General features: G+C 50.5%; 4 protein-coding genes across 4 annotated transcripts; 1 reads left to right on the top strand and 3 right to left on the bottom strand.

The window, feature by feature from the left end:
- Positions 1-806: 806 nt before the first annotated feature.
- UCRPA7_759 (putative nitrogen regulatory protein otam protein) lies at positions 807-2,585 on the bottom strand (the record flags this gene model as incomplete). The annotated part of the gene is made up of 1 exon (XM_007913352.1): positions 807-2,585. One exon carries the CDS (start codon positions 2,583-2,585, stop codon positions 807-809), a length of 1,779 nt encoding a protein of 592 aa, XP_007911543.1.
- Positions 2,586-7,543: 4,958 nt separating this feature from the next.
- On the bottom strand, positions 7,544-7,988 carry UCRPA7_760 (putative 2og-fe oxygenase protein; the record flags this gene model as incomplete). Its single annotated transcript, XM_007913353.1, has 2 exons — positions 7,544-7,903; positions 7,968-7,988. 2 exons carry the CDS (start codon positions 7,986-7,988, stop codon positions 7,544-7,546), a joined length of 381 nt encoding a protein of 126 aa, XP_007911544.1.
- Positions 7,989-16,480: 8,492 nt separating this feature from the next.
- On the bottom strand, positions 16,481-17,850 carry UCRPA7_761 (hypothetical protein; the record flags this gene model as incomplete). The annotated part of the gene is made up of 6 exons (XM_007913354.1): positions 16,481-16,537; positions 16,599-16,625; positions 16,691-16,717; positions 16,774-17,175; positions 17,307-17,522; positions 17,626-17,850. 6 exons carry the CDS (start codon positions 17,848-17,850, stop codon positions 16,481-16,483), a joined length of 954 nt encoding a protein of 317 aa, XP_007911545.1.
- Positions 17,851-21,089: 3,239 nt separating this feature from the next.
- Positions 21,090-22,908, top strand: UCRPA7_762 (putative electron transfer flavoprotein-ubiquinone oxidoreductase protein; the record flags this gene model as incomplete). The annotated part of the gene is made up of 3 exons (XM_007913355.1): positions 21,090-21,171; positions 21,236-22,751; positions 22,809-22,908. The coding sequence occupies 3 exons, from the start codon at positions 21,090-21,092 to the stop codon at positions 22,906-22,908; spliced, it is 1,698 nt and encodes a 565-aa protein (XP_007911546.1).
- Positions 22,909-24,966: the final 2,058 nt, after the last annotated feature.

Raw genomic sequence — 24,966 nt, forward strand, 5'->3', positions numbered from 1 at the left:
GCCCGACATTGCTTATACTCCTACTATGCTTCCTTACATAAAACCCGATCGTAGGACTTGGTGTTGTACGTTTTTTTGTTCTTTTTGGAACCTCTACCGCTTGTCACCGTGATGAAAGCAACTCCCGTAAGTGAAAGGATGAGACCCGAGTCGGAGGATGCTTGCATTTCCGCGGAGCGGAAGAGGTGGTGTTGAGTGACAGCCTCATTGATGCATTTTAATGTCGTGCTGAGACAGTGGGATTCCGTGACACCACCACACCACCATCGTCCTTCCAGGCAAGCTCAGACAACCCCACGAGGTTCACATGCACGCTAAATAGCCGCTGTGCATCACATCGGTGCTAATAAAGTCAGATCGATCATTGACTGATACTTCAAATTCCGCTTGCAATTTCATGCCTGTCCAACTGTATCTCGCTACACATAATGGACGCTAACCAAGTAAAGAAAATGCAGAAGACACCTCTAACGTTGGGGGGTATCAGCTACTATGACCAAGCATCTGAAATGAGCTACTCGGGAGAAATGTTTCTTTTTTGTTCCCATCCATGACATGAAATCCTGGCAATGCTGCATTCCGTCCCATCCTTTGACTAACACAAACCGGATCCCTCGACCACCCCCCAAATGTCCCATTCGCACGTCATATGTCGCCAACACGGCTGGGAGAAGCGCTGAATATGTCTATACATCAACCATGTCCTGAATGTCAGAGGCAACGAGATCAGTCTTCAACGCTCATACCCGTTTCCCCAGATCTTCTCTTCTCTCAAGGAAGATACGACTAGTTGTCAATTTGACGACTTAATCGCCCATGGATGCCATACCGCTCGTCGGCGCAAAGCTGCCGTACATGGCATCGTCACTGCTATCGCTTCCTTGACTCCTGGGGCTCTGCATGCCACTGACGTCCGCGCTCGGAAGTCCGCTGAAGTCGATGGTGCTGCCGACCCCACTGCTTCCGCCTAGCGCAAGGAGGCTCTGTCGCCTGGCATTGTCTATGTCTGCCACACTGCCGGAGCGGCTCATGCTTGGCTTCTCGGGCAAGGTCTTCAGCAGACCGGTGCTGATGTCCAACATACCCATAGCGAACTCTGTGAGACCCTTGCCCTCGCCAGGCTTCGAGCTCACAGACAACGTCCAGCGGTACTCGGCGAGTCGACGGCGATACCAATCTGCCTCCTCACGGCCAGGGGATGTCGCCCACAGCAGGCTACCGAAGGTGCCAATGAGGGCAAAGTTGGTCTTCGAAGCAAAGTACCAGAAGGAACGTAAATGTGCCGGCGTCAAGCGGTTAACAAAGTCCATGGCGGAGATCAAACGCGCCTTGGCAGCGTTACGACAGATGTGCTGGAGGTAGGAGTCGGGTCCGGCCGCGCCAGAGCTGAGTGCTGTCGGAGAATCGGGCAGGGATGCGACCATGGAGCGGATGATGCGACGATGTAGGGTGATTTCAGTGGCAAAGTAAGCGAGGTGGAGATAGCCGATGCTAGAAAGGCGGCTCTGTGTCGTGTTGCCGCCCTGGTAAGTCGAGTCCATCCTGATAGTACTGGGCAGCGCAGAGTACCACTCTTTCAGTTTCAGCTGAATAGGCTTCGCAAGAGAAAGAACCAGATGAGTGCCCTGAAGACCGGCATTCGAGACAGTCTGCATGGCTTGAAGGGTATAGAAGGTCTCGAGGATTTCCGCCAAGATTTGTGACAGCTGCACCATTTGTGTAAAGAGTGTCCGTCCTGTCTCAATTTCAAGCTTCTCTTCAACCTCATGTTCCTCCCACTCAACATCTGGGAAGTCGTTTGGACCCAGATTTTGCACCGCCCAGTTGGCGGCAAAAATATGGGAAGGACGTCCATGAACAAGCGCTCCCCATTTATCCTGCATATACAGGCCCCACGCAAGTCTCTTTCTTAGACCTTTTTCCCACGGTGGTATCTTCCAGCTTGAGCAGTCCAGATGTAGACCAAGCTCTTGTGCGATAGCGACTAGCTGTGCTGTCGGTGCCCATTGGTCTCCCTCGGGTCGTTGGGATAGAAGTAGGCCCGCTTGGACAGTCGAGAGCTTCGGCCGGTACATGGCATCAGCAAGGGTTGTCCGGCAAAGTCGCTCAAGCTCGCGGACATTAGGTCGTGGTAGAGATGAGAGTAGTTCATCTTGGTCCCACCAGTTGATGGCCAAGATGTACATCGCCGCCAGAAGCGGCGGGGAGAATTCGCGCGGATTACGATCATACTTCTCATAGAATACTGTCTTCTGAATGATGGGAAAGCCGGGATGAACCACACGGAAATAGAGGTCTATCAAGTTGCGGCTGTGAGGCGCGACGAGCCGTTCTATCTCGTCGACATCCTCGATGACATGCTCATGGCCGGGGGTGGTATAATCCGGCAATAGCAGGAAGGTGTCGATATCACTGACCTTGCGGAGAGTTCCCCGGGCTAGTAGGCTCTCATCATGGGGGTCAAAAGGCGAGAGATTTATAAGAGAGGGCTCAAAGTCAGTTGTAGGCCCAATGTACTGGCTGTAGCGATCCTCCTGAAGACCAAGGGTACGCTTGAGGAGCGTTGGGCCACCGAAGTTGGCCATCTCCTCAATTAAAGATGTGCTAGCAGCTGTGCTGGAAAGACTGGACTGATGATTCCGCCTGTATCTGTTATCAGTGACAGTTCTTCCTTGTGAGCTAAATGGGCCAATCAGGTGTCAGAGATTGTCATGCTAGTCTCATCCCTGCACACCCGGACACGCGGGCTTCCAAGAGATGATAAGACCCAAATACGGCCCGGAATTCAGGGCACAAGGATAAGGGGGAGTAGAAAATAATCCTGAAGCTGGAAAGTATATGAGAAGGCATGAGATGAGCTTACCTTCTGAATCCAGACTCCCAGTTCCCGTTTACCTTGCGTTTCCTCGGCTGAGGGCTTCCCACTGGCGAACACTCCGTGCCGTTTAGTTGGCAGGAGAGGCAGCTCTCTTCGTCCTCGCTCATGACGCACTTAAGACGCCGGCGTTGACATGCTTCGCAGGGGGCAGGCGAGTTTCGACTTGACGGGGAAGACAAGGGTGAGTCAATACCGTTGATGCTACCAGAGAAAGCCTCGATGTTTATGCTTCCTTGGCGGCTGGGGAGAAGGCGTGGCGGTTTGGGTGCAATTGCAATGGGAGCCGTTCTGGGAACGGCAGATGGGGTGGACATGATGAAGTAGAAAATGAGGCGGCAGAGAAGGGCCGAGCGATTAAACCCGTCCAGCAGCACAGCAGCAGCGAGCAGTAGGCCAAGGCCAGGTCCAGCTGCAGTGCCTATCTCGGTGGTGGCTAGGATCGGTGGAGGCTAAACCTAGGTTCCTGGCTCACGGAGATGCTGCCACCTGCCCTGGATTGTCCCAGAACGGGCACTTTCGAGAATGGCGCCGTGGGCACAGTGATGTAATTCGCTGCACCAAACCAGATGGATCGAGACAGGGTCCACGGAAGATGTGACGGCGCCAGAATAGGGCAGCGTCTTTCAGGGCACTGATCGAACCACAGGAGAGAGAGTCCGCGGTGAGGCTTGATAAGAGTCCCCAGAGATAAGGATGGTGGATGGGTGTAGAGGGGCGGAAAGTGGAGGAATTGATATGGGACACCACGAAAGTACCAGGCAATGCAGGCGGCCTACCCACGCGGCCGACCTTATGGAGAGGCTTTTAACGGGACACGGGCGGCGTGTCCTGCAGAACTTGAACGTCGATCGTATCTCGACGATGAGAGAAACTCGGCGGGCAACTTGCAAGCCAGGCCTTTTGACACAACGCACAACGTGTCGTCAAAGATAAGGCCCCGGCGGGAGAGAGATATGTAAGAGGTGTATGTAGGTGTAACTGTAGGTAGGTAGGTAGGGAATGGTAGGTTGCGGGCCAATTCGAGGCAGATGATGTGCCCTAATTTGGGGGGACCTAGGTGATGATCGAGACAAGGATGAGATAAGCCTGGCTTATCAGCGTCATTTGAATTGAAATATAAACTCTGTCGGTAATCCTCCCAGCTAAATTCCGTAGCTCGGTGGCGGGTTGCTTCCAGAGTTTCTGGCAGCGCTCGCAAACGACGACGTCGCTGGCAGATGAGAGAGAAAAAGCATGTGAGAAGTCGACAAAGGAGAGAAAGAGAGAGTCAGAGTCGGTGACACAAGAAAACGAAGAAAGCCAAACCTAAGAAGGGCGACACTTTCGGGGACATTTTGAGGTAGCCAGAGTGATCCGCATCCCATCTCCAGGGGAAAGCGGCAGGCGCCTCCATTGTCTAGCAATCCATCAATCAATCGGCGGTGCTAAGCAGTGTGTCCGTGGCTCCATTGCGACCTCATCCGCAGCCGGCCGCCCATGACACTGGCGGTGGTGTTGATGATGATTTTGGTCAGCAGCTTTCCAAGAGCCCAAAACACGCCAGGAACGCGCGGAGAGATAACAGACAGAAAGTCTGACCTTATCATCGAGAAAATTAAACTACAAAATTCATAATGATAAAGCATCCAGTGTCGATGCAAGCAGCCGCAAGTGCTGTCTACACGCCGGCGCCGGCCAAGCTAAACGAGTCTGTTAGTGCCAGGAACGGCCGAGCGACTCGAAAGCAGAGAGCAACCGGCATCGTAGCCATTGAAGCTTCACGAGCTACCAGATCAGCTAGATATGACGGCAGCGGGCAGGTATGGACTACCCGCGGCGGTCGCATCGCAGTTGTCCGGAAGATTTCGAGGGTTGCCATTCAGGGGGTGGCCATTACCAAATAGAAAAGGCTTCCTACCGGTTTTCGCAGGGCGAGGCAATACCTTTAACGTAATGGCTCGCTTTGCCGAGTCATGATGCGGCCAATTGCTTCGGGAGATTTGATTCAGACACGGACCACCTGCAGGCTATCTGGTGGAACAACCGGTGATACAGGCGGAGATCTGATCAGGCTCGACGACATGGTATCCTCTTTTCGGCAGCAGCCCGGCTGTCGCATTCTTCCATGAATCCATCTTGATTCTCGAGAGTTGCAATTGGAAATGCGTCACGGGCCAATTGTGCGTGCGACCTGTAATCTTGCCGCGGGCGTGTCCGCCCCGCCATTCATCTCTGATACTCCAGCGTATACTTAGCGGCTCAGCCAGCGCGGCTAAGCACCCTACGACACCCGATGGCGCTTTCTTCACCGTAAACCTAACCCTGGAAGCTTGGAAGCTTATTACGGGCAGCTAGCCAGAGCTATTACCGGACCAGTGGTAGGTATTCTGATGCGAACTACCAACTGCAGAGTAGTCGATGGGGATCGGGGTAGAGAGTGATGTAAGCCAATACCAGATGTCAGGCTGGCCCAGTGTGTCGATTCGCTTGATCTCTGGACTCGTAAAAGGCTTGCCGCCCATCATAGATCTGCAAATCGTTGCGCCTCCGCGACCCAAGGCGGAGAGGTATGCCGTTGAGTATCAACCCGGCCCACATCAAGCTGCTTGCTGCACTTCATCATTGGACCCTGTGTACTGCCTCAAATCAACGTGGAGCAGTATGCACGTCACTGTTTTCGATAGACAATGCGTAACCTGTTTCTACCAGACATTAGCCCAAGAGCAAGACCTCAGAGGAAGTAGAGCACAAGACCTCTGTACATTCTTGAGACGGCCCGAGGTTCATTCGCTTGGAGCCCCCACAGACACACACTCATTGTGACTTGCAGACATCCCTCGAGCCCCCATACGACCATGCAGGCACTGCCCGGATTCAATTTGGAGAAAGATACCCCAATTATCCAAAAAAACGCGGGGTGTGGAATTGCCGTCTTACCTTGCATCACCAATGCCGTCGCCGGCGACTTTTTGGTCGCATTTCGGATTTTCGTATGGTCCAAAAGAGACGCATGCAGGTCTCCTTTTGAAAAGCAATTACGTGAATACAAATAGCAGTATCAATTTTTTTTTTTGGTTTGAGGCATTTGCTTGCAATAGGGTCGTTGTGACTTGTCAAGCGTCGGACGACCTGCAAATATTGATTTGATGGTAGCACAACCCCAGAAGCTCAACGTTGGAGTAGGTGACCTGGACGCCACAATGCGTGGGGGAGAAAACCTTGTCTCCAGAGTGACCCACGATGATTTACTCGACATTCGGCGCGGGCCGATCGACCTCTGACCACAACGACTTGAGAGGGTTCTTTCATCCCCTTCCTGAAGGATCAGTCGTTGATTCACTGCCTCTCCTTCTACTATCGTCTCGGTTAGATTCGGTCGTTGAAGTTCAGCATATCTCGGGTGATGTTGTGGGCCCTCGCTCTATATCGTACCCGGCCTCCAAAGCATGCAAGTTTCTTCGTACACCTCTGTCTTCCCTCCTTCGCCACGTTTCGGAATAGTCATCTTGAAGCCATCTACAGATGTAAACCCCAAACTTTCGTAAATTTTGACCGCTTCCACTGTGCTTTCGAGGTAAACTGCCACTCCGGCTACCTTCGCTGCCTCTTGCACCTTCCGTGTCAGTAGAGATCCTGCGCCCCTGCCCTGATGTCTTGGGTCGGTGCAGACGAAGGTCAAACCTACGTGAAGGAATAATTAGTCTAAGAGCTTACAAGATCGTGGGTTGGACTAATCCAGTGCACCGGAGCGTCCGCGGAGATGCTCAAACGACAGTAGACCCACATATAGGGCTGTCTCCATTCTCCAGGTGTCTGTCGGACGACCGCACGGGGCAGTAGGAGCGCGCCCATGACATGCAACTGTACTACCGTGGTATCAAAATGTTGGACTCACGATAACACGGCAAGTCGCCAATAGCTCTCTTCTTAGCGCCTTCAGCAAGGGCTGCGTATTCGTCCAGATATCGCTGACAGCACCCCTTGGACCATTTGAATGTCTCCGTCGCCTCCTTAACCGCATCAGGACCCTGGGGCAAGTCCCATTTAGCGAAGCTCACAATTTCCTGTGATATTGGATCACGAGCTACCAGAACAGCAGAAAGTGGATCGCGAAGTTGTAAACGTGTGTAGTCTGCCAGAAAGGATTCGAGGTTGACGAGGCTTTGCGGAGTCGGAAATTGTACGTGGAGCAAAATGTTGGAGTCCATTGCTGCTAGGTGGATGGCAGCGATACGCGTGGCATCTTCTTCTGTGGCACCAGATACATCAAAATCCGGCTTCATGATGAGAGACGGTTGAAGTCAACATTGAGTTATCGAATTGCATTAAGGTAAGTGGCCCCATCGTTCTTGCCTAAAGAACCCAATGAACGAACATTGGCTGGTCATGTGACACCCTTCGGACAGCACCCTTTCCAGACACATGTGCTAGACGTCTTCTTGAGGAGTCTTAATGAAATTGTACAAGACAATGCCTTCCTCTAACGGTATTTAGCAACAAGCCTCGAGCTAAATTTGGCAAGTGCCAGCCTCCACAAACTTTATGACACGACTTGAGGCTCTATTCACGGTAATTGCAGGCAGCAAGCCCTCTCCCAAGTAACTCAGAACATTGTTGAACAAATCCATCCAGCGAGAAACAGTTTTGGGCCCCGTGCTTATCTGCAATGCATCGTAGCTTCATGATTCAAGCAGTTGCCTCCACCTGCTCTGCCCTGCCATATGTCGTGCCAAATCGCTCCAGCATGTGCTCTTCCACAGTCAATACCTTGCCACCAACCGGTTCACTGCCATCGAATGGCGTCAGCTTGACATCAGCATTGCCATCGAAGAAAAAAGGCATGGAGTACCGGTCCTTGGTGCTCTTATTGATAACACGGTGGACGTTACTCTTGTAGATATTCTTGGTCCACATTGACAGCATATCGCCGATGTTGACAACATACGCATCTGGATTGGGGTCTACCGGAATCCATTCTCCAGTATTATGATTGAGCACTTCAAGCCCACCAGAATCATCTTGCAGGAGGAGGGTTATAGCTCCTGCCTGGTTGTTAGGAATGTTAAAAAAACAGAAGATGTTTAGGACTTACCAAAGTCAGTATGCGCACCTGCTCCGAGTTGTCTTGCATCTTGGGACACTTGAGGTGGGTAATGCAGGAGACGGAGAGCGCATACGGGGTCGTTTGAGACAAAATCCTTGAAAATGTCGTCTCCGTAGGGGAGTCCCCTGGCCAGAATTTCCATCACCTTCAGGGAAAGATCGAAAAGTACATCGTAGTACGTCTCTGTAGGTTCCTTCAGATCTGAGGCCGGGATATTGGATGGAAACACATTCTCCCCTATGAGGTTAGGATGGGCCCTGGAGCGTTCGTCCTCTTGAGAAATGTTCTTCCCAACATAAAAGCCCTGCCAGATCATGAGCATCAATACATGGCTTGGAATAGAGACTTTTCTGCACGTACTTCTTTCAGATCTGGTAAGGCTCCCTCCTGCAGGGCTTGAGATCCAATGAGTTCATAACCCCGATTCTTCATAACCGAATGCTTAAGGTTCTTCTTTTCTTCAAGGGGAAGGGAGAATAACTTTTCTGCAGCTGTGAAGAGTCTGTCTCGAAGCTCCTTTGGTACGCCATGCCCGACCAGGGAGAAGAATCCCGTTGTCACGCACGCTTGCCTAACATCCTCAATGATCTTTGCAGAGGTTTCCGACGACGGATCTGCTAAATAAGGGGCAATGTCAATAGTCGGAATCTCGAAAACAGTCTTGTCAACCGCCATTTTGCCGTAACGTAGTTGCCTTCAGTGTTGGGTTGACCTCGAGCATGAAGTAGAGTTTAGGTCATCTCTTATTCTTTCAGGACGCCTCCAGGATATCCGGGTGCTTGCATGATTCGTACGGCGCAAGCTCCCCGCATAATGGCCCTCCGTCGGATCCATCCTCTGTTATCGCGGAGCTAAATGGCATTAACCAACTCATGGAGATTCCACTAAGAGGGCGCCCAGCGGAGAACGCCGGCCGCCTATCAGTGGCGCACTAATAGGCGCTGACCAGTACAACATAGCTCCTACAATTGTGACATTCGTTCCTGATGTGGTTGAAAGCCACTTGATAGCAACGGTCGAGATGACCTTTGATATATGACCTTGAACTGAAGAGCACCAAATGGTCAAATCTCGGTTGCCGAGGTGCTTGGTAGAAAACGCGCCTTGTCTCCTGCCACTCATCAGCGCGATTCGAGTTTGTACCCGTATGAATGCGTGTGGCTCAGCATTTTGTGGATGGTGTAAGCCTCATAGCCTCTCAGCATTGCTTGGAAAGAAGCTACAATGAGCTCGTCAATCATGCATTGGTGGGGGATGTCTGGCTTTGGAGGGGTTTCCCTGATTTGGCTATGAGATGGCATCAAAGCATAATATTTGGCAGCTCATGAGTGCCTTTCCTGACTTGGCCTTGGGTAGGAGTGAAAGACCCGCACCAACAGGCGCCAAACTATAGCGCTTGTCAACCGAACTGTCAAGACCATGGTAGGAACCTTACGAGACTGTCAGCTGCGCAGTTGCTAGGCTTGTCCTTCGTGGAAGATTCTGGGAAAGTAGGCACCGATATTGGAGGCTTCGCTTGCATTATTTGTTTCATACTGGACTGTATTTTACTGAACCCTCCGTGTGCCTCATTAATGGCCTCATGGCAAGCATGAGAAACATATGATACCATGAATGGCTTCAGGTGTAGCCAAGTGGTTTTAAAACATTCCAATAGAAGAAAACAAGGATCTAAGTGACCTTGACTGAAATAATCCATTTCACGCAGTTCTTGGTCGGCCCGTTGCTGAGGAAATGCAGCCTTGAATAACTCTGAGTGAAAATCCAGGCGTTCCACCACACTTTGATGGTTTCACTTTCCAGTGAACCGTGGTAGGAGAAGTAGACCGTTGTCGTAAGACCGCCCAGTGGGTTTGGCGAGGAACCGCCCCGATGCGTTCAGAATAAACGGGCATGATACCAGATGTTTAGGAAACTTTATCCAGTGCATTATAAACAGTCCGCTATGAACATCATGCTGGACGAGCCAACGTTATGTCTTCCTATGAATAGAACAGTCATTAAGCATAATGCCATTGCATAAGCATTAAAAAGTGATTTGAAGATCAAACCCCCACGTGCAACCCTAGCACGACACATCGCAAAGACGAGAGGCTCAAGCGACGCTCACATCTCCGATCCAAACCAAACCATCCCACAGGAATGAAGACGAGGCATATATGATCGACTGCGAACGGGCTGTATTGGACTGCACGGGCCTCTGGTGCATCTCGAAATCAACCAAGAGGCAAGCACAATACCATGGATCTTTGTTGTGCAAACATCAGTGCACTCAATGGCAAAACGCACACTCATATCAGTCAGAGAGAAGGATAAGATCCGCAACTAGGAACACTTTGATCAGCTAAGCCAGCGGTCTCTGTGATATGCCGCCAACACTAAGTTTACACTAATGATAATGCCTGCGTAGTGGTGAAATCTGGGGTATCTCCCAAGGCCCAGGATGGCGGGTTGGGTACTGTACAATTCCGAAATAGGCTAAGACAAACTGTCTGACTTTGCTGTTAGATCCAACGTGCGACATCAAGTGAACTTGAAGGGTTCTCATTGTCCGGATGTGAAGGATCCCGCCCACGCAATTAGACCGACGGCTTATTTACGCAGATGAGTTTGAGCCGAGTTTGAAGCGAGTGGCTACGGGTGTGTTTTGAGTTATATCTTGCAGTTTTCATCCCTGGTGTGCGAGCCTTTCACAACAACTCCCAGTGATGACCTGGATGAGTACTGACAAAGAGCCCTGAACCAACACCGGCGTTCGACAGGTGGGTGGACACTGAACTAGGGATCGTCACAGCTGCAGCAAATCGTCTAAATTTAGGCCAAAGGAAGTACTATGCGTATGGACATTTCATCCTTTCGAATGACAAGAAAGAGAAGGGGTCTTGAAACTACTATTACGCAGTAGTTAGCAGCATAACGACGCAGGGTCTGCAATTGCATATGTTGGTTCAGTGTAACCACACTGAAGATCAGGAGCAATTCGCTTCCTTGGATGCTTCGGAAATGCGGAAAAGACCCCAGTAATGACAGTGGGGGAGCAGCCACCCTTGACTCATCTGTAGCTGTGCTTCAGGCTATTATCCCTTGTTCACCTCACACCTTCTACTCCATTTAACAAGAGTCTAGGATGCCGGGGTTTCTTCTGCCATTAGGCTTACCATTAGATAGACAGCCGGGTGCCACCCGGCGACGTTGGGTTTCGGCCCAAAGCATCATTCCATGTGGCAGACGGGTAGCATCTCCTGTACTTTGGTTCTACAGCAGCTATGTAGACTGAGAAGGCTGCACAAATACCTTACAAGCGGAGGTCTTCATTCTACCGGTACCACAGCTGAAGCGAGGTCGTCTGTGTCTCGAGTTCTTTTCGGCTCTCATAGGCGAATCCGGCTCCAAGCTCTCGAGTTGGTACATGGTAGTTTCTTCCCTTGACCAATCACTCGGCTTAAGATGATCGGAACAATGTCGAGCTCACTCCTCAGCCAGCTTGAGGTGCGTGCGAGCGCAAGCCCTGAACCATTGCTTGAGATCCGATGGTTCCCACATCAGCCAGGGGCGTCTCCCATCCGTCGCATAAAACATTGATCCATGTTCCTGTCGACTTACTGCAAGCCAGGTTGCAACCACTGTCGCTGGCAGTGCCCATTGCCCTTAGTCGAACCACGGCTCTGTTGCCCCTCGTCTGATGCGATCCAATTGAGGTTATGTGTATATAGATTTCGACGGCCCCGAGTCTACGTAGCCACATAACACTCAAGGCTACAATGTCTGCTGTCAATTGAATTGTTGAGTCACTCCCTGAGTCTTTGTTTCGACCTCAGGTTATCTTTCATTCCTTCCTGTCATTGCCGCTCCTTCTATTTGAAGTTGAACGATAATGGCTATCAAATACTTTCTTTCTACACCGAGCCCCGAAGTCTGGCCGCGCTTCGAGGAGAGGTTCATCATGGGCACTGCATGTGTGAGCCTCCAGGAAAAAGAGCAGAATCCAACTGTATTCAAGGTCAAAGGGACAGATATTGTCATCAAGTTGGGACCGCATGTTCATGAAGGAGAGTACAAAGCATTATGTCTTCTTTATGACCAAGGTCTTCCGGTTCCCGAGCCTCTCAGCTTCGGCCTAGAGCCAACCACCGGCTTCTACTACATCCGGATGAGGCATGTGGAGGGCGAACGTCTTAGTGATGTCTGGGATCTTCTTGAACAGAGCGAGAAGGTATCTGTCTTGTCTCAACTCGGCGATTTCGTGGAACACATGAGGGAAAACAGAGCGACTTATATCGGCTCTCTGGATAGGACAATCTGTAACGACAATTTTCTTGCAGCGCCCTTCCAGCCCCCGTCACCATCTGTCTACATTGGAGGCCATCATTCGGAGATTGATAGGTATCCCAGCACTCCAGTGGAGGACGATGTGCTTTCAGACCGTCAGTGGTATGGTCCTTTCAACGACACAAAGGACTTTATCGAGAAGGGCATTATTCACTACCTGCGGGCTAGGGGAAAGTACGAACAGTCTACCGAGCTTGTCGTGCAGATGATAAGAGCAATGCCGAACTCCCCAGGCCCATACGTATTCACGCATGGAGAAGTCGCCCCTGACAACATTCTTATCAAGGATTGCAAAGTCGTGGCTATTCTAGATTGGAATCAGGCTGGCTACTACCCTGAGTATTGGGAGTATGTCAAGGCACACTTTTGGCAATATGAAAACTGTTACCAAGTGGACCACATCATTCCTACGATTCTTGAGCCGCACTTCTCGGAGTTATCCATCTTATTGCATGCCAAGAAAATTATCTGGTGACTTCGTCACCATTTTCAGCTGTTGAACTAGCACCCCTTGAACCAGGCGACCTCATCGCGGGACACTTTCACAAGGCGAATCTGCATATATGTCGGCACCGGGGTGTCATTACATCATTGTATAAATATTAAACATAATAGGTCATGGTATGGTGTTCGCCTGACATTACTAGTCGCGTGGGCAAGATCCTACCAGATGTGAAGAGGACGGCGCACTTGTACACTTATAATCTTCTACTTATATACACCTTAACAAAGTAAAATCCACAACTGAATCGATCTAGCTATATTCCTGATTCGAATATCGGCAAGCTCATACGAATATCTTGAAAAACATTGAAGATGCTGGGTCATGCTCAGATGAAACCGGCCTTCTCTCCTTTTGAAGCATGTTAAAGAAACCCCTGGCGTATGTACACTCTACCGTGGCATGCGAGGATGAGAGACGTGAACTTCGAAATGGACATGGACCTAGAAAGACTGTTATTCAGTATTCTATGGTGAGAAGATGATCATAGCAGATTTAAATTTTCAGGTGAGCAAGATTTATATTTTCACGATGGATGGAATGGTAGAGCGCATGGAATGGGGAAAATTCGATAAGGTGTGTTTGTTAAATAACCTCGACGAGAAGTAGGACATGCGAAGTTTCCACAAAGAAATGAGAGTTACTGACTGGCATCCAATCAAAACTGCAATTTTGGCTCATTGCTCAAGGAGGCCTTGTGCGATTAGGCTGCCTGCGACAATCCGTGGTGGAAAGCAAGTGATCGACATTGCCATTTCGGCGGTACGGAAGTGCGATGAGTACCATTTTCTACTAAACTCAGTCAGACCCGGACTCTGGACGAGGGCCTAGACTTACCAAAGAGCTGTAAAAACCCCGTGTCCCGGCATGGACTAACTTTCCATGGGCGGCCTCCGGAAAACCTTACATCAGCCTCACGCTTTTGGAATCACTACCCCATCAAGATCAGATAGAAGCGTCGGTGAGTATCAATAAGTCGGCTGCTTGAGCGAAAGATCAACGTTGTTTCGAGACTCTCCGATCTTGTGTGATATATCACTCTATCCTCCTTCATACAAGTCATTCGCAATCAAGCTGAGCTATGATGTCTGTCAAATTCATCTTTCCACAGAGCATCTGCGTGCTATATACTATCAAAGTCATTGGTCATCTATGAGAAGTTACAGCAGCAGATCTTTGAACAATTATCATGCCTCCTGTTGACATATCATGAGCATGTCCATGGGTTTATATTTGCTATCGATGAGACTCCACAGCTTCGCAGCGTCTTCCTCCTCCAATACAAGCAAGCAAGCTCGTTGAATCACAGATCAATGATTTCCTAGTGGATTCGTGACGGTTACAGCACATGTTAATTTGTTGTTCGGGTATATGTGTACCTAATCTTGCCGTGGTAAGGGCGAGTACCCAGCGTACAATTCGCGTGACCCACGGAGACCCTCGGCAGACCAACGTCCAGAATCCCCCTTTCCAAGGAAACAAGCTATGCTCACATTCGCTTTCATTCGAACCTTACACTTGCTCAAACTACCTTTCGTTCGCCGCCGGACGGTGCCCTTTTTCATTCGTTATATTTTCCTAGTTCAGCCTTTTAGCAGTAGCAGGGACCTATTCATCAGTTCCCAAGAGCAAGCGCAAACGGAAATACGTCAACTGGCTCTATCATACGAGCGGAATCCTCTGCGCTCTGAAGAGAAGAATCTCGGCATCTTCTGCCATCTCTGCTACGCTACACAGCTCGAAGTCTTCATATCTCACTCCCAACTTGAAGTGGTTCTCCTTCGACTCTACCCCTGAACACCCGTCACTCCTTTTAACCGGCATCCGTTTTCCTCGGCAGGTACCTAAACCGGGAACTGAAGATTCTGTTGGTTTCGGACGCAACGAGTCACTTATATGACCTCTCCATACTGCTCTATACTCCCTCTAGCCAGTTAATCTAGCCGTCGACTATAGTATCTTCAATAGTTCAGATAAGAGCTTCCGCCGCGTGAAGGCTACTGGAGTCATCAGGTAGCCATGGACGGTGGTAGGGAGTTCAGTGCTGTCTACTTTGAGATGATGTTGGCGCCTCTACCTGATACTCCGGATTTCCTAATTGAACCGCTTGCCTTTGTTCAACCAGCCGTTCCGGTGTTGGCACTTACATCCGGGGCTGGACCCTGCTAGTCTTAACCGCTCTTGCACAATGCAGGGGGGAATTTTATCATTGATTAAGCTATGATAAGGACACTGGGAGATCCCACAGAAATGGCTGTTCATTATGAGGTCACTGGGATGATATACGATCGATCGATATAAACCTCATGACACTATAAAGCACGATATTCCCAAGGTCGATAGCGCATATCGCCAGCTTCCCTCGTTCAGCACAAAAAACCTTCAATTTCTAGTATATCACATTCACTTACGGAAGTCACGCATATTGGCTGGTCCCGAGGCCCTTGAGCCTTAATGCGGCACCACGTTCAATCTGAGACGTGGTCTACGCTCCGACTTGCGGGAATTCAGGTCTAAACGTTAGGAACAAGCGGATATTCATCTCAACTGGCTTCTCACCAATCATCGCCAGCATGGAGAATTATACGAATGGGCCTTACAATATGTGTACGACCATCATATAGACTCCATACGACAGCGCTGAAGACCATCCTGGCGAAGAAGAGGGTTTATGTGTTCTTGACTATTACGATAAACATAGCATCGGATCTGAGCTTGCTATCAATGTCTACGAAGTCTGACGGGTAGACTTCATGAGGTGGGTTTCCTGGCTAGGCGGCAAGGTTGAACGTACCAGTCGATTTCACAGTGGTCGATTTAGGTATTCATGGGTCGTTGATTTCTTGACTGGAAGAAAAGGTGTTTACTACTTAAGGCGTATCAAACAGAAACAGGGGTAGTAATCGCCAAATAGCCTGAATAAAATGATCAGGCCTAACTTAAGATATAGTTATTGTAGGCTGTTAAGATTTTACCTTATTACAATACAAAGGAGTTTCGGGACCTCATAGAGATACTCGGTCGATTGAAAAGCGTATTGAAGGTCTTGTGGAGGATGTAGTCGAACCTAGCTGTTATGTTCCGGTTTCTATAAAGACTAAAGCTCTTGAGACCATTATGAGTGAAGGATGTAGAAAAGAACTACGTGGAATATGTAGCAAGGAATCGGACTGTAACATCCTGATGTGGAGATATGACGAGGAGCTGAGTGAGACTCTGCGTAGTTTATAAAAGATCACTAAAAGAATCAGGATTACGCGAAGAGTCATCAACGTCTTCGATATGTAATTGATGAATACTATGCGGTAAAGGGTATATTGAAGAGATTGGCTAAAGTCAACCTCCCTAACACTCGACTGGGCGCAATACTTTTGGAGCAGACGGTCCCTGAGAACTCAGTGGTCTGCTATTGACAAGTTCCTGCCTGCGAGAACGACAGTGATGTGTATTTCCTACATATACACCTGTCCCGGTACGCTCGACGCCAGAGGATTCAGGAACATTCCCTGCCCGCAGCCTCAAGGTTCCTATCTACCAGCCTTAGGTCGTCGGCGCCAGTAATAAAATGCTTGATAAATACATGTAAAGAAGATAGCGAGCGTCAGGGCTCGGCATGGCAGATCGTCCGTTCTGGCAGCTGGCTCGTTCCGGATCCTCTTGAAGATCCCCAATGGTTGTCTATTGTCTATCAGACAACAACTGCGGTGCCGTTGGCCACGGCGGTAGAAGTCGCCAGTGCAGCAGCCTTGAACCATGTTAGCTTAACCAAGTCTTCCGAACGACCTTTTGGATACGCAATCACTTACCGAGGCACTTGATGCAGCAGCGGCGACCTGTTCACATTAAGTTAGCCGAACGTTCTGAGGCTCTTGAGCTGTTAGGAACCCATAATGCTTACAGAAGCACTTGACGCGGCGGCGGCAGCCTGGCAAACACGACGTCAGTTGAGAATCCAAGCCGGCTCTCTAAGGATTAACGTACCGAAGCACTGGCGGCAGCGGCAGCGGCGGCGGCCTTAGCCTTCTTGCCCTTCTTGCCCTTCCCAGTAGCAGCCGTAGCAGCATTAGCATTTGCCGCGTTGGCATTTGCGTTGGCGTTGGCGGCCGCCGCATTGGCCGCACCGGCGTTCTTCCCCTTCCCTTTCCCTCCTGCGGCGGCGGCGGCGTTGGCACCGGCACCAGCGGCGGCTGCAGCATTACCCTTCCCTTTGCCTCCGGCAGCTCCGCCAGCATTTCCTTTGCCTTTACCACCGCCACCCTTGCCCTTACCCTGACGCTTCTCTACCTTTGTCTCATCACGAGCTCCTAGAAGACTGAGAAGGGATCCAATATCGACACCACCGTTTGCATTGGCAGCAGCATCAGCTCCGAGTTGGCCCTGGAGCTGTTAAAGAGTCAGTTCTTCCCTTCTATGCCGGATATGGAGACCAAAAGAGCTCGTTGGGGATGAAGGACAGTGCTGGGCGTTTAGTTGTATAGGAGGTTGGACAGGGTGCATCACAAGATGTAACTTACGCCTTGAAGAAGTTGCTCTAGTTGACTGCCAGATGTCGCCGCTTGAGCATCCTGAGCTTGCTGTGCAGCGTCCTGAGCGGCCTGCTTTGCCGCCTTTGCAGCGGCCTTTTTGCCCTTTTTGCCTGTGTCGGCCACTGTGCCGTTAGCGACGGCGGTAGCATTGGCAGCAGCCGCATCTTGAGCTGCTTGCTTGGCTTTCTTTCCCTTTTTCGTCGCCTGGAGATCCCAAATATCAACAAGAGCCGTTGAGATGTAGATGAGCGTGTGAGATAGGGTAGGTAGACAGTTAAGTGTCTCTATCGAAGTGCAAGGTACGTACCCCTTTTCCGGTATCTGCTACCGTGCCGTTGGCGACTACCGTAGCATTTGCTACAGCCGCCTGGTCTGCCTGCTTATTCTTTTTCTTGGGCTCGCGAGCTAGGAGTGGAGCGGGTTCGGCATCATCATAAGCTCTCACGCCGTACTGATGATCTCCATAAGGAATGGAAGCAACATATGTTGCGGAAGTTGCAAGAAGAAGGAGAATGCTTCCCAAATTCTTCATGTTGGCGGTGAGTATATGAAGGCTGGTGTTATGTACCGTTCAAAGAGAATGTGTTCGAAAGGAAAGTCTCAGAGCACAGCTAAGAGATGTTAGTACCAATGCTTAGACACAATGTGAGTGAACTGACCTCTTCGATTAGGATCAACCCAATATCAACAACGAAAGGAAGAATAGGTTCCCCAGGAACGAAGACACCAAACCAAGAATAAGCTTTGAAAGAAGGTTACCAAGACCTGGGATCATTCTCGAACAGGAATGGAGAGACCATCTTATATACCTCATGCCTCGGACTCCCGATGTGGGGGATGGTTCTGGGAAGGCCCATCCATGTTTGTCCATCCCAACAGTGACAGGATGACAACGAGGCTGAGCAAATAGTACACCATGGTCAACCTTGTTGGTCACGAATTGTCAAACAAGTTGACAGGCAAGTGGCGCTCTTGGCAAGCACTAACAGTTGAGAAGAGAAGGAACATGTAACTGGGCATGTACCACCCTCTGCCAGAACTCTGGTTGTATCAACGGTGATCATAGCGATCAAAGACGGGAGATGGCTCAGGAACCAGCTCATCACTTGCCCTTGCAGAAGACAAACAGGGGTCGCGGGGCAGGTACAAGAGACCTGGCGAGCATAGTCAGTGTATTGATGCGTTGTTAAGCGACCCGCGGCGTTTGGGTGGTTGGGAGAAACCAAACATAGTGAAAGCAAATCGTGCAATATGGCGATCAGACAAGTGTTGCTTGGTAGAGATCCTGGGTCTAGAGCTGCAGCCCGGCTTTTGTGCCTGTAGGAGCCGGGATTTCCAAAACTGCGGATCAGACACACTTCCTCCAGCCAAGACTTGGGATAAAGATAGAACACCAAGTACCGGGTGCACGTGCGTTGGCAACATTGATGTGATGTTCCAGAAAACTGGGGTAGGAAGGAGTCAAGGGATGAATCAGACTTCTAAAAAGCAAGGCAAATGTAAAAGAAACCTCTCTGTTGACACGAGACGTTTTCTATGCGCATTTGCAAGACCGAGAACCTGGAATTGAGCGCTTCATTTGAGCGCAAAGGAAAGACAGCAATCTGCGCAAATTCTCATGTTCTGTGCATGCCTATTGGTAGTCAAACGAGCTCACAAGTAGAGATGAAGTTGTCATCTTGAGACGGTTTCCAGTGGGATGGCATATCGCCAAGTTTCCAAGTCCAGTTTTCAAGGTTTAGAGTTATGGTGTTTGACCAGGTTGACAAGAGCCCAGATTCAAAGGCGCGGACCAAGCTCATTTGCTCGAGCCCATTTGTTGCTTTCTGATCAAGCTTCTACCTGACCCCTGTCGTGGGATCCAATGCCACGATTCCCCCTCATTCTCGCTAGGGAGGTCCTTGTAAGAGAGAGCACACTTTTTTGTTTCAAACCTGGAAGACAAAATCCCGTGTCTGAAGAAACGGCCTGTAGTCTAAAAGAGGAAAGGCCCGATGCAGCATGTATGTTTTGTTTTGACGCTTCTTTTTCTCTCGGTTTGCTGAGGGCTCCTTGATTGGTTTAGTGATGCGACTTGGAAAGATGAAACTCAACTGGCCGGCCAGTCTCGAAAAGCGCCATTGCGCCAGAACATGGCGAGACCACAACGGATCTTTGGCCTCCCAACTCGCGAGAAGTGTTAAGAGCATGTTGGGCAATATTTCGATTCGTAGAGCGCTCTCAAGAGCATCAGTATGCGCCAGTCAAGATTGAGATCTTCACGGGCAGAAGAGCACCGAGAATTGTGGAGTTGACCTGATACAGATGTTGTCGGACTAAGAAAGCTTGGACGAAAGCCTCGCAGAACCTCACCTGCTCAACCGTCAGCATTCGTCCGGTCAGGTAGATAATCCGATGCTTTAGGTTCTAGTGAGCATTTCAATATCGGCTCAATATTTGTGACGGGCGTTTGCTTAGGAAAAAGGAGATCAGATAGTAGTCACCTCATATACTCAATCCAATCACGATTACATCACAGCGTGTCCATGATGCCTCGCCGACCCCTCCATAGCCAGAGCCCCTTCCCTTATATGCGTGGAACATTTTTGGACTAAAGATTCTGAGCAGAATGCACCATCAATGCCTACATTGCTGACAATGCTTATGACTTCTTGTTTTACGCACCTAGGTATCGACTAGATAGACAATGGAACTGATGCCAACTTCGCAGCGTTTTTACTGTCTCGCAAGCCCAATGTTAATTGGTACATTATTTGCATTAGACATCTATCAATGGCAAGAGAGCTCGACAGCACTTGACCTGATAGACTTATGTTCATCTTATACTGCGATCGGCCGATCCCGGGGATTGTAAGTACGCAGCCCAGAAGTCTTTCAATATTAAAACTGGGCGGTTTTTCATGATTATTTCCCCTTCGCGAGCCCGAACCTCATTTCGGTACCTTTGAGGGACAAGCACTTCACGTTGAAACTATACTGGATATATCGCGACTTCCATCTGCAGGTATGGCCTCGAAGATTTCCTTCCTGCCAGTACGGACCTAATCCTTTGCTAGGGTGATGAGCGTTTATTACCAGCGTAGGAACATCCGTCTACAAGTGAATCTTGAGAGCGGCTTTGACAGCTTTGACCAGCATCTGGAAAGCTCCGCTGAAAAGCCTCTGATTGTGGTGCCTATCGACCTTCAAGAGTGGTGCTACAGTGGGGTCCTTTGCGGGGGAAACCGAGAACATGCTTAGGAAAGAGCCTGGCAGCTTCGAAAAGCCCCGCGGCTTCCTTCGGTTATCAGTTTCCCTCAGCCAGTGAGATGTCTCCGATTTCCATTCCCGAGTTCGGAAAGCACAGGGCAAGCTAAGACTACCGGGCACCTGAGCACAGCAAAAAGATCACGGAAACGTCATCTGTTTTTATGACTCCCACTCCTCTACAACTCCAACGCGCCTGGAAATCGCACTGTTTCTGGTGATACCGGATCTCTTCAATCCAAAGGTGAAGAGTCTTGCTCTATCGGCGCTGCCCAATCCAGTTCTGCGAGCTCAATTGCTCGCCAATGTTGCCTTGACCGTGCCCTCGGCTTTCATTCCAAGATGTCTGCGCCGGCTCGGGTAACAGGTCGCCTCTGTCGCACCGCAAGGTCAATAGCACGACGACAGACCTTCCGCCGCGCCGCTATAGCAGCTTGTATTCCACGGAGGACACCAGTATGGCAACGATGCAGTTCAATTGGTATCCAAAAAGTGAGGTGTTTCTCGGTATCCCGGCCGAGGATGATGGCCACTCCCGATGATTCCTTCGACCCGCAATCAATTGAGCGAGAAAGCGATCAAGTAGACGTTTGCATTGTCGGTGGAGGTACGACATCATGGACTCTCAGGACTCTGCCTGATCACTGTTACTAATCATTAACTAAATACAGGTCCTGCTGGTCTCAGCGCTGCCATTCGCCTCAAGCAATTGGCGAACGAGGCCGGCAATGAAGATTTCAGGGTGCTTCTTCTCGAAAAAGCCGGCGAACTCGGTGCACATATACTCTCGGGTGCGGTAATACAACCAAACGCAATCGAAGAGCTCATCCCCAATTGGTTGGATGAGTCCAATCCGGAACGGTTCGAATATGCGACCCCAGCTGGGAACGACAGCATGAAGTTCTTGACGAAGAGCATGGCGATCCCGATACCCGCGCCGCCGCAGATGCACAACCATGGCAACTACATCGTGTCGCTTAACCAGTTCACCAACTGGCTTGGCGCACGTGCTGAGGAAGTAGGCGTGGAAGTCTATCCCGGATTTGCGGCAAGCGAGGTGTTATACAAGCCAGATGGTTCGGTCCTGGGCGTTGCTACCAACGATCTTGGTATTGGCCGGAGCGGCAAACCAAAGGAAACCTTCGAGCGTGGTATGGAGTTCCACGCGCGCGTGACATTGTTCGCGGAGGGCTGTCACGGTAGCTTGACTAAACAGGTCATCAAAAAGTTCGACCTACGACGAGATAGTCAACCACAGACGTACGGCCTGGGTGTCAAGGAAGTCTGGGAGGTACAGCCCGAAAAGTTCAAGAAAGGACAAATCACACACTCAATGGGTTACCCACTGCCTTATGACACCTACGGCGGTGGATGGATGTACCATTTTGGGGACAATCTCGTCAGCATTGGACTGGTCGTCGCTCTGGACTATCCCAACCCGTGGATGTCCCCTTATGGCGAGTTCCAGAAGATGAAGCAACACCCGGTATATAAGAGTGTTCTGGAAGGAGGCAAGTGCATCTCTTACGGTGCCCGTGCTCTCATTGAGGGTGGCTTCCAGTCTATTCCCAAGGTTGCCTTCCCTGGTGGCGCGCTTATCGGTGACTCCGCCGGTTTTGTCAATGTGCCTAAGGTCAAGGGCACGCATAACGCGATGAAGTCCGGCATGTTGGCCGCGGAGGCTGCTTGGAAGGCTCTGTCAGATACTGATGAAGGCTCGGTGTTCTTGTATGATTACGAGGACAGTCTGCGCAAGTCCCCAATTTGGAAGGAGCTCAAGGAGGTGCGGAATATGCGACCGTCATTCCATACCTCCCTCGGCCTGTACGGCGGCATCATGTATTCAGGTCTGGAGGCATATGTTCTCAAGGGACGAGTACCCTGGACGTTCAAGCACAAGGCGGATTACGCCAGGACGAAACCGGCAGATCAGTGCAAGAAGATCGAGTACGAAAAGCCCGACGGCAAGCTCACCTTCGACATCTTGACCAGCGTGTCTCGCACGGGAACAAACCACGAAGAGGACCAGCCGGTGCACCTGCAGGTGAAGGATTGGGACAAGCATACAGAGGAGACCTGGCCAACCTTCAAGGGTGTGGAGAACAGGTTCTGCCCGGCAGGGGTTTACGAGTACGTTGAGGACTCCACAAAGCCTCACGGCGTCCGATTCCAAATCAACGCTCAGAAGTAAGTTTGATTTCCAGTCAACGCGCGAATTAATAGCCATGCTGACAATCTTGCCAGCTGCATCCATTGCAAGACCTGCGATATCAAGGCCCCGAATCAAGACATCAACTGGCAAGTCCCGCAGGGCGGAGAAGGGCCCAAGTACTATATGACGTAGAAGTTCGCGCACCTTTGTGAGGCGTAAGGTTGAGGAGTTGAGCTCTAAATCGAGGATACCAAAAAATATAGGCCTCAGGTTGAGGCGAGCATTGTATATATGGTTTGCGTCGCAGGAGCATCAGGTAGGCGACAGGAGAAAATATGATTTGATTAGTTCAACCAGTGATCTCAATCCTTGAAGGAACTGGAGGTCATAATCATCGCTCTTCCACTGTAGAAGATGGTAGTGCCTAAGCGCCTGCTAGCCCATATTAGGAAAATCGAGAACAGACTCAAGCAAACCGCCCGTTCCCTAGGTCTTCTAGAAGGTCAAGACCGTCCATGATTTTGATTCATCGCCGCCAAGGTTGAATGAGGCTCAACTGGAACTCATTCGGAAGCCTAGCTGTGGCGCGAAATGGACGCGATGGAAGCCTGTCCAGAGGCGTTCTACGATATCATTGGTCCGAGAAATAATTATATCACTACCTTAGATATCTGCATGGAGCCTGCTTTGTCGCTTTGATCGCGTTAAGCACCCGGACGCGACTGTGCGGCTTGACATACATTAGAGCAGGTGTGACGTACTGTGTGATTGGCGGGGCGTAGATGAGGTTGGTCAGATTGTGCATGGGCTTATCCATGGAAAGCCAGCTTCTGCGGCTGCCAGCTGCATTGATAAGGGTCAGCCCAGACACTCATTTGATTGTGTCACACCTTTTTACGGGTGTGTCGCAATTTACACTGTCTTGCGCAAGTTTCTACGATGGGCTCTTTTGCGACTCTTTTCACTCCCAAACATCGCTGCATAGCAGCAGATTTGTCGGCAGAAGGAGGCCTGCTGACGACATGCACTGTAAAAAGGCAACGTGTTCAAAAGCAAGCAAAGCGCTGGCTGGAATGGGCATGAGCATAAGCAGTTATGTTGTGTTGCCGGATTGTGCTTGACAATGCTGAATGAGTCATAACGCAAGGGAGATGAGGCTGGGGTGGCCAAGGGCGAGCGCGGACAGGGATGCTTGCTTTGCGAGGCCGCAAAACTCAGGCACAGACTGCTGGTACCAGTACTTCAGGAGGTCCCACCACCCCATGGAACCCCCTGCCCACCAAACCTGGCCCCCTTCAGAGACGAAAGTCGGTTGTGTGGACCTCCGACCATCTCACATGAAAGCCTGAGTGAGCGGCGGGCTGGTCCGGCCTGTCTGGTCAGCAAAGGCATGATGCGAAAATTCTAACCCCCTCGATGAGACGCTTGACGACGCTTGTGAGCACGATGTTTCGCTATGCCCTTTTATGTGAAAGAGACATAGTCTGGGAGCAGTAGAAATGACGCGCGTCGCTCGGTGTCACAACACAGATAGACGTGAGTCGACAAACAACCAGCAAGACTGAGTCGCAGACAGGCAGAGAGGCTGGATGCAAATGAGGAGTCCGTCAAACTGGGGAGGACCGAGAAGGAAGAAAAGAGAGAAATTAGGAGGAGGCGAGAACACGATGGGCGCCGTAATGAAATTAGGATTGCCGCTAGGTGTGGCCTGAGGCAGTCACGTCACTCCAGCAAATCGGGGCGAAAGCCTGGGCTGATCAGGGAGCTTATCTCCGCTGGGCGTTCCAAGCCTGCCAGGATACCGCGTCGCATGAATCGCTGGGTGTGGAGGGGATGCTCGCGCACGCAATAGTGGAGATTTGGCCGAGTAGGAGCGTTTTGGGACAATCGCTCGTATCCGTCCGCAAACAGCGTCGACATTGTCGGAATGCCCTAGGAGCAGGACCTCTCTGCTTGAATGCCCGTGAGCGAAAATAAAATGGAAGCCGACGGCGAGATAAGGGTAGCAAAGGAGTGAGACCTTGTCTTTCATAGAAAGCCAATGGTGCATTGGCGCAGCAGTGTTATTCCGTGGCTCGCGTGGTTCGGAGTCACTCCACGACGCCCATGGCTGGTTGCTCCATCAACCGTGGGTGCAGGGGAGAGTTCAGGCTGCAGCCTGGAACGGGAGGGAGCCTCGCCCGACGGCACTGCACGATGCTGGACACTCACAGTCCAGTCTGTGCCGTTGTTCAAACACTGGACTCTTGC

Source organism: Phaeoacremonium minimum, assembly GCF_000392275.1.
Source record: "Phaeoacremonium minimum UCRPA7 unplaced genomic scaffold PA7_03_scaffold_40, whole genome shotgun sequence".
Taxonomy (NCBI): domain Eukaryota; kingdom Fungi; phylum Ascomycota; class Sordariomycetes; order Togniniales; family Togniniaceae; genus Phaeoacremonium; species Phaeoacremonium minimum.